At 40.2% G+C, this 10,333-nt stretch overlaps 1 protein-coding gene across 2 annotated transcripts in view; it reads right to left on the reverse strand.

The window, feature by feature from the left end:
* Positions 1–8,975, reverse strand: part of NRP2 (neuropilin 2) — an 84,417-nt gene extending 75,442 nt beyond the window's left edge. For both annotated transcript variants that reach the window (XM_072121088.1, XM_072121089.1), the window contains exon 1: positions 8,566–8,975. In XM_072121088.1, coding sequence (XP_071977189.1) covers positions 8,566–8,638 — 73 coding nt within the window. In that variant the 5' untranslated portion in view covers positions 8,639–8,975. The remainder of the gene's footprint in view (positions 1–8,565) is intronic.
* Between the last annotated feature and the right edge of the window lie 1,358 nt (positions 8,976–10,333).

The following is a 10,333-nucleotide window of genomic DNA, read 5'->3' on the forward strand; positions in this document are numbered from 1 at the left end:
AAGGCAGAAGCAAATTCATCATAAATCCATATTTTATTAATTGGAATTAACTAAGTGACCGCTCCACACTTTCCTGGCAGGAGCATGTAAAAATCCATATCACATGCCTGCTGGATGAAGCCATAGAGACATTACATCACATTTTCCCCACAATGAGATACTTTTCTTTATTCTATCAGATATCCAGAAAAACCTTTCTAGGGAGATCTGAACCCCCTGAGAGACACTTAACACTGTTAAGCCTCCATTCTCTGTACATTCAGCAGCCGGGTTCTCTCCAGCACAGGGCACACAGGGGGATACAGTGTCTCGCTCAGTGAGTCTGTATTGTATTAGCTAGCTAGTAGATATTGCATATTCTGAACAATGCTCTGCACAGGATAATATATTGCAAATCGTGATATGCAGTCTGACTAACACAAAAAACCCTACAATCAAAAAGAACCATGACACCTAAAAACAGGATGTCACACGAAACTGTTATGCTACAAAACAATACAATAATTTACTCAAGTAAGAGTTGATCTACCAATAGTGAACAATGTAATAAAAGCCGATTAACGCCCTACCCTAACCAATCTAACCACACATAGGCCAACATCACCATATTATTGACACTACTGTTCACAAAAGGACCAATCTAACCACTTAATGACCAATACTAGACACAAAAAGGTCAATCTAATCATATGAAGACCAATGAAGCATCAACAAGGGTCAATTTAATGATGTGATGGACAATGAATTACACTAAGGGAAACTATACAGAAGCCAAGCTAATCAGATCAACCAGATGACACAATGGAGCCAACCTAAAAACTAACACAATGTAAGTATGTAAAGGACAGTCAAAGCACAAAAAATCCAGTATTATCTAGGAACACAATTAGTGCAATGCCATGAATCTACATGTTATTTTAAAATGGGGATGTCTGTCATTAGTCATGTGATTTAGTTTGCTTGTTTTGTCATTCCCAAACAAATGTAATAGTATTTTCCATGGCCTAATGCCATTCTCAAAAAGTCCATTCTTTCAAAAACCAGTTCAGTGTGCAATATCAAGACACAGGTAGGCAACCAAATTGTACAGGCGTGTTTGTTCACGGGCAATGCTGAAGAGTCAGATCACAGCAACATTCCTTATAATACTCCAAAGGATTAAAGAGGGACACTTAGGACTTGATGAAGGATATGTTAGGACTGTGTTCTGGGATTTTTTGTAAAGCTCTGCTATCTGTCAGTTACCCTGTGTCACAAGTAGCACTTACCGACAGCATCACAAACTAAAAATCATTCAATTTACATTTTAATATTTTGTCTGTTTTTGTGAATTCAGCGAACAATTAGTGATTTTTGTTAAATTGTGTACTTGAGTCAAAACACTAAACCTAATACATGTATTTGACTTGGAGCGACCTCTTTATCAATCATGTGTTCCCACAATTCCGTTCATTTTGTTCTTCCAATAGCAAGGAGCACATATAGATACAAACATGCTGTCATCGTTCCATATCTATCTTTTCTTGAAAGCCTGTCCGGTGTAGACAATATGTATTATATATCTTGTGTTACAATGTGTCATTGTGAGAACAGAAAACTGTAGCATATTCTACAGCAATGTTCAGCCCACCCTTCCCCAGAGGAAAAGGAGACTTAAACACGCTCTGTTCTTGCTATCGACTCTGGTGGGATTCACAGATTTCACTTATCGAAGGTTTATTTTTACACTGCAGCTGCACGTTTGTAAGGTCACATAATTTGGCAGCCGTCCCAGTAGTTAGAAATTAATTTTTTCCTTTTTTATACAAACTGGTGTCCCCCATGGGATTAGATCAAGAACCTTATCTGTACTTGACAGTTTCCTAAACCCCCAGAAAGAAACGCTTTATTCGGTGAGGGTCTCTACAGTGCAAGACCGCAATGGTTTGCAACATTGTGTTGTCAAGGAATACTGCGCTACTGGGGTCATCCCATAGGCATCCAGTTCCTTAGACTGACACATTGTAATCAAGTGTTCGCAGCTCTGTAATAATCTGTAACTGGATACACACATCCAAAACTCTAATAATATCCTCATAAAACTCAATTGCATTGTTTTCCTCCTTAATCTAATTGCACGTTATTTTCACATCTTGCCAGCTGTTCCCTCTATTTTCACATTAGCACAGGCTTGGTTTTCTGCGCTTTATCATTTATTGGCTATTAACATGTATTGTACAACTTGGTTATGTGTTTATTATTGTCAAATCATCTTCAATTGTTAGATATCGCGTCACTTCCATTCAAAGCGTAAGACTCAGAGGTGGTTTATATGACGTCCTGGGGAACTGCACCAAAAAATAATGTAGTAAGAGGAATTACAGGAATGATTGAAAATAGGACAGGACTACAAATAGGGCTTCCAAATGCCTTGCATGTCTCCTGGTGTCCCATCGGCAGGCTACAGCGGGTTTATGACAACCAACCATCTCATTAGTTGAGTATGGATAAGGGCAAACAGGATCTGGGTAACGGTGTGAATTCCCTATGTAACCATGGTGGAATTAGTGATGGCCACTTTTATTCCATATGTAGAATCTATGCTGTTGGACTCATGTGGACTGAATGTGATGGTTTAAATAGGTTTTGATTCCTATGATCCCTATGCATGTGCTAAAGGAGTGATGTTCCTTGTAGGATCAATGTGGCCCCTTCTTTATCTGGATACAACACAAGTCTCTGCATAGATATCATACAAGGGGTTCTTGCCTTCCATGATAGATGATCAGCATGTACTACTAAAGAATTTTCTATGTCTATGTCCAATTTCGATATAAAAATCATCTAAAGCAGCTTCAGTCTGAAAAGGTAATGTCCTAACTATACTAGAACCTCATGATGGTTCCTGAAGTCACTTTCCAATCAGTAATTCATCTGTTTTATAAAAATATTATAGAATTTAGCTCCTATCTGACTATTCACATGGGCATCTTCATCCAGGCCACCACAAAAATGGTATGATACTCTTGTGAACACATCCATATACTCAGATGATGTTTTCACTTTCTTTTCCTATACCCCATAAGACAATGATCTTCTATGTCTAAAAATTAAACAGGAAACACAGGAAGGAAACTGGACGAATTTCATTATTAAACATGGAAGGCTTGTGGTCTTTGTGATGACAATGTATCAGTATTGTCACCAGTTTTTGAGCTACAGTGACTTAAGGCTCACAGGGTCTGTACGTGAAAGATTACATTGCACCCATGCTTACTCATGCTACTGTATTACAAAATCTGGAATTTTTGCTATTGATTTTTTTTTGCAGAAAGTCGATTTCAGCTATGGTTTACATGTATCACAAAGAGACTCTTGTAGCACTTGGCAAATAGTGGGTTATTTTTTAAGAGAAACACCTGAGCCACTAAGTGATTTAGTGGGTAAAAGCCGCAGGGTACAATTATGATTAATTCTCCCTGATGCAATACACAAGGGCACAGGCAGGTACATTACTACTATCCAGTTCCTGCATTTCCCTACTGGAGATCAAGGGTTAAACATTATGACCGTGAGCTTGTTTCTTAAAACACACTATGGGTTTAGTCAAGTAGTGCGGGGTCTGAAATGAAAAGTCTGGTTATAAAAGGGTTTAACTTTAATTTAAAAAATATACAAAAATGTAGCAATGACTCTATAAAGCCATATATGCTCTTAAATGGTAATTTCTTATTCTCAAGGTGTGAAACTGATGTGCCCTGATCATAGGCACACATAGGAGCAATGCCACCTGCAGGCTGTGCAATGCTACTGCAGATACAGGCAAATGTCTTTTAAGCCCAGTTCACTTAAACAGAGGATGTGAAGTTGTAACCGTCACTATTCTACAACTTATCTTTTCAATGACTAACCCTTCATATAGTCTGATAGTGCTGTTTTCAAAGGAAATGCCACTTTAATGCAGGTATTGCAGTAGTTTTGTATCAGGAAGCAGTTAACTAGTGGAGTTTCCTATAGAGTCAATTGTGTTCTGCTAGGGAAAAACAGGAAGTTACTGGATATGGTAATATCCTCTGAATACAGCAAAAACAGCATAATCTTCATTTTAGGTATAATGTTATGCATAAGGGTTTAAAGGTCCAAACTAGAATTAACCCCTCCTAATATATACAGAATAGGGATGTGGCCAACCAAGCAAGACATTACCTTACAGAAGATGACAGTGAGCTCTACTATTACTATTGCTATATGGAAAGGCGGTATGATGTAAGGTCTCATCTTCACCCCAGACATGACTGTGTCTATTTGTGACCACCTTAACCACCAATTACATACATGAGAATCCATTTGCAGTGCATTCTACAGGTACAGGTATTATGGGAATATAAGTTCTAAGGAAAACAAAAGCAAGCTAAAGTCAATAGATGTCACCCTGAACTCAAAATCTTTGATAACTTAAAGCGCAGCAACATATGTATTCTGTTTCTGGGGGTATGAATCACCTATCAACTTGTGAACATACTGCTTCAATCTGGAGAATACATCACTGCCATCAGGATGCGGCTTCCTTATGGAAAACACATTGAGATTGATGGGATGTGACGGGTGCATGCACACCACAGTGAGATGTGCCTCTGATAATTTGAGGCCAGGTGGGGAAAGCTGTTCATTGTGGTTCGACCACCTGCCGCAGAACGTCAAGAACAAGGTCAGGGTGTAGGGACATACTCTACATATCGATGTAGAACAGTGCTGAAAAGCTGCTTAGCTAACTAGCTGCTTAGTTAAAGTTGCCATTGCTTGCCCACAATCTTCATTGATACAGTATATTTCTTCTGAAAAACATTGATCCAATCAGTTACAAATTGTAAAAGAAATGTATTCTGTAATAAATTCATTAAAAGCAGCACATTTGATTAAGCATAAGCCACAATGTCCCCTCAGTGTTGTGATTTTTATGTTTAAAAAGCTTTTCAAGAATCTTAAAAAATCAAAAATGTAACTGGTGGCCAAATATACCTGCACAGATTGGCCATTGTGGATAGTCCCTCCCTAATATCCAAATACTAACCATTGTAAAGCATAGGTGGCGCTGTGACATAAACTAAATATTCAACTCCCTTTATCTGAAGATCTTAGAAGTTGACTGTTCTCCCAATTATAAGGTTGTCATTCTTAAATAAGAGCTGAAGATATCTTATTAGAAGCAGAGATGGAGTGTTTTACTTAGCAATTACACTAAATTACTGCATCAGATTTGATGAAAATTACAGATCTCATGAGGAGGTCCATGCAATCCTTTCTTTGACCATGTTTCATTCAATGATTCTGTAAACTATAGCTTTACTGTGATTTAGCAAATTTTAACACAAGAGGCGATGACATCCATCAAAACCATTCTGACCATTAAACTATGCCCTAAACATAAAATAAGACATTTTTATGAAACTCTACTCCTCCAGTGTTTGTCAGGTCTCTGAAGAAGGCCCGCTTGGTAGAATTGTTTTTTTTATTCCTTGCCATAAATTTCTGATGATTGGAAATCTCCCCTTCATTCCATGGATTGAGACCTATTTTGAATCTCCCAAAGGGAGCTTTAAATGGTTTACCCCAGATGTCCCCTAGCCAATTGCTCCATGGAAATAAATGGGTTAACCAGGACACAGCTGTCAGGCTTAATGAGAAGAGATAAGTGTGAAAACTAAATCTAGCCAGGATGACACAGTGAGGAGGGTCTCCACATGGTATGGATGGAGCGGCTCTATTTCTGGAACTTCATTACAGGGCTGATCAGTAAATGGCATAAGGGATGTCCCTAGTGTAATACAATGGATAGCCATCTACACTGTACATGGACCAATACAAAGCGCAATATACAACAGGGCAGACCGAGAAAGAAAGAAACAATACCATGTCCAATAATATGCATTCAAAACATTAACTATAAAAATCTAAACTATAATAAAATTGAATACAATTTTTTAAATATACTGATAGTTTATTTTGGCTATTTGACAAATAGTCAGGGTTAAACATGGGGCTCATACATTAACATCTCAGAGATAACCAGTTTGTTTGCCAAACTATTCGGTTGTCCCCATTATCAGTCTTCCTGACATGGCTGAAGAAGAAAACCTCAATGCAATGTCTAGCGGGTGAACTCTGCCTTTCTATCAGTATGAAGTACTCAGAGACTCTGACACTGTGTATGACCTTAATGTGAGCGAAGTATTCAAAGAGGGTCAATAAAGTGATAACAATATAAATGATTGAGAGGGGCAGTAAAATGAGGCACTAAATCTGCTGCCCAGAAATGAGCTTTCCAGGCTCGCAGTCCACTCAAGTAGAAATAATTTGCTTAGGGATAAGATGCACAGGTATCAGGAATATCAGGACACAAGGGGAATAACCTTTGGCATGACATCTTATATCATTCCCGTACTATCCATATCTACATGGTGGCAACTTAAGGAGATTTAGCTGGAGAACTGAGCAGGTTATTCTAGGTGAAACCAGGGGACTTGAAGAAATCAGGACACTTTCTGCATAAGCTATAACTATAGAAAGCCAGGTGGCCAGCCTTTGATCAAATAAGAATCTTACATGGCTTTATGATCCAATTATTCCACAACATAATTCACCCAGCAAAAGGAAAATGGGCTGCTTGTCCCTGTGCAAAGATGTGGAGCGAGCAGACAAGATGGGTATTTATGGCTCAGGCACCCCCCAGGCGTGTTTTCCACCCTTTAAAGTTTTTAATCACATGGGGATCGTCAAAGAAGGATGATTGCCAAAGCCACTTAGCTAGCCAGGGATCATAAGATGCCACTGCCTTGTGAAATCCCCTTTCCAACACCGAGATGGATAATCCTCTTTCTGAAATCACAGGGCTCATTTTCTCTTCTGCCAGTTCTGCAATTTGCGGTTTCATGTCATTGCTGAATCCTATGTGTTGTCATTTAAATCAGGAGTCCCTGATGTCTGGGCTATAACCCAACTGCTGCCAGGGGGGTATTGCCCCTTCCTATGCCAGGTACAAAGTGCTCTACAAGCTACATAATTGTTCTTCTTAGGCCTCCAATAGATGGCCATACATAAACCAGCCTCCAGTAGATGTATAGATGGCCATACATAAAGAAATTTTGTTGAGTAGATACAGACTTATTGGACAGATAAATGACTGCAGGCAAAATAAGGTCAAAAGATAGAAAAAAGAAAAAGTTTAGAGAAAAAAATCATACAATAATTGAAGTGAGTGTAACACCTTATGCAATAATTTCCATTGCTGGAAATGATTTCATCTTCGCCATCTCTTCAAATACATTTTCGCCATGTATGAGAGGAAGGAATCCTTTAAGAAGGGTTAGCTCACCACCATTATTAATATTTGATTCCTCCCATGTTACAGTGGAAGCTGGAAGGGAGATGTGTAGAGTGTGAGGGGGAGGCGAGAAAGAAAGGAAGATCTGACACAAGGCTTCTAAGCAAGTATTCAACCAGTGTTACCAGCCCCTGCAAAACACTAGAGCGGGACCCAGCTCCATATGTCACCTCCAGCCAGTGCAGTCCTGCACCCAGCACTACAGGTCCCTGGCATGGGCACAACAATCACTGCCAGGTAGTAAACAATGCGATGCAGTAATGAAATATGGAAATGTGCCTTGTCCACCATTGATTTGCAAATCTCATTTTATCTGACTGTGTAGAGTGTCAATTACAGATTAACAATACCCCTAAAGACTCTGCGTTGCATTGTTACATTGTGTCATCACACCAGATAGCGGTATAGTCTGCTCCAATACAATAGCTGCTAATCTTATTTACAAGTTCTATTGAGGTACGAGGAGATTTCTGTGTGGATTGCAGCCTATAAATCCATTGAATGGAGATGTGATATCCTGTCCTGGTGTCACTCTACATAATGGGGATCATTACTTCATTGCAGGGTCCACATGTACCCAGGTTCTGACACTGCCATGGTCCTTGGTGTATGTTCTGGTAGGGGACTTCATAATTTCGTCCCCATCATACACATCTATAATACAAATATTGGTGCAGATAGCCTGCTATGTTCTGCTGCAGATACATTCCTACAAGTTTCCACACTGTCACAATATTTCTTTATCCTCTGTGCAGATACATTATTAGATATTGCTACAGTGCCAGGGCAATACATAAATATTTTATCTCAGATCCCAATCCTAAAAGTGCTACAATGCATACTAGTGAGATGTAACACCACTGGTGCAGACGGTCTAGTGTCTTTCTCCTAGTCACAGGGGACTCTGAACTGAGCTGTGTGTTTTATCTCCTGCGATGTATATTCATTGCCTGCCTTGCCCAGCAGCTGCCCAGTGCCCAGCTTCATGCCCAATACATGCCACTCAGCCTGCAATGCATGAAAGCTTCATGTGCCTCTGGTGGGACTCTAGGTAAACTCCTGGGAGACATGAAGAGCCCTGCACAAGGCTTTGTAGTATTTTTAGATCTTTGATTTACTCCAGATGTGACATCCAGCAGAGACTGTCTCCAGAAGAGCATCCAGAGGCTTTCACATCATCACAGACACTAGAGGATCTCTCTTACCTTCTTGTCCTGACACTGTGCATCCTGAAAAGTGCAGATACATAACTCCAAACACCAGCACAAGGATATCCATTGTCAGGCCACTCTATTAGCTCTTCTCTGTCCCTGTCAATGAGTCATTTAGATGGGACAAGGCTTGTCCTGTGCATGTGCAAAATGCCAGTAAGGTCCTGGGTTGTGATGAGGGTGATATTCCTGGTATGTGTTACAATATCCACACTTGCTCAGAGATACAGAGGAGCTTCTTAGATACAAGGGATTAGCAGAAGTGTGCAGTGGATGCTGGCTCCTTGGTCCAGTGTTGTCCTGTCTTGGCACTTGGACTGCTGTGGAGTGAGAGCTCTGAGTCTGGCTCCTAATGTCTGCTCCCTCCCAGCTCCTCTGCTGCTGCCTTATACAGAGAGAGCAGCATGTGCAGAGAGCACAGGGAGGGAAGGAGGAGGAAGGCAGAGCTCCAATGCTACACACAGCCCGCCCCTCTCCATGTCTGTCACTGATCACAGCTCAGCACTGACAAATCCCATCTATCTGCCAGCAGAGCTCAGGGTGACTGCTCCCCACATCTACCTGCTGCACCCTGCAACAGGTCCCAGCCACCAGCTCCTCTAGGAATAACATAACACTTTCACAAGCACAGATACACAAGTCTTCTAGCTACAATGAGTGATACAGATATATATCATCATGTATGTAATACTCCATCTCTTGTCCTGTGATGGGATTCCTGGAGCTTTGCCCTGACTATTTGTATCAGGAGCAGAAGTGCTGGGCATCTCTCATGGTCTCCTGTGTAAAATGCTGGGGACTGCTATACACAGAGTGGATTTGTGATATTGACATAAAGATTTGGAAAATCCAATATCCAATAAATAACCTGAAATTGGTTCCTTTTTACCACTGCAAACTATCCTGACGGAATAGGCACAGGCTCTGTGCACACAATAGACGTCCATTTGATGGCATTTCTGAGTCAACTCCAAAGCCTTTCATCAATGAAAGCATTCCGATCTTTTGGAGAATAAAATATCCTGTGAGGAATATCTTTGTTACATGTTTACAGCACAAAATATGCCCTTTGTGCAGGAATTCTGGCAGCAATAGCCTGGATACTATGGATGCAATTTTCTCAGCGTCACTCCCCCCCCCCCCCCCCCGAAAAATGAATTTGGAGGTTCACTTTACTCTCATTGCTATAGCAATAATGATAAAGTATGGGATTTATTCAGTGCGATGCAACAAGCAATGTATTCTCAGTATATTGGACATTACAGTCCTTTGTTCACATGAGACTTGCTAATAGACTCTTTCTTATCTGCAATTCAAGTGATTTTGACTCATAAACACATAGATCAGGATTAGGGCTGTTACACATTGGCGTTGTTTTTCACGTCACGGATGCCATACAAGACCATTGATTTCAGTAGGTGTTTTCACATTGGCTTATTTTTTTAATGATCCGTTGTCCGTGGAAAGAATTTTGAAATAAGCCCAATGATTTTACTGATGAGAAAGGCAATAAAATGATGAATGGTCTCCTTTCTTTTACTGATGAGGCAAAACGGAAGCAAAACAGTGACAAAATGCAACGCATGTGAAACGGTAGTGGAGCACACACACCTATGTGGAACCACTCTATATCCATTAAAACAAAGGCAAATCAAAAACATTCAGTCCTCCCCCATTTTAAAAAAGTGGGAGCCTCCAAACAATTCAAATGATTAGGTAATTCATTGATGGTGCAGGTGCCATGGGGTGGTGATCCCTAATA

This window comes from Engystomops pustulosus, chromosome 8 (assembly GCF_040894005.1).
Source record: "Engystomops pustulosus chromosome 8, aEngPut4.maternal, whole genome shotgun sequence".
NCBI classification, from domain to species: domain Eukaryota; kingdom Metazoa; phylum Chordata; class Amphibia; order Anura; family Leptodactylidae; genus Engystomops; species Engystomops pustulosus.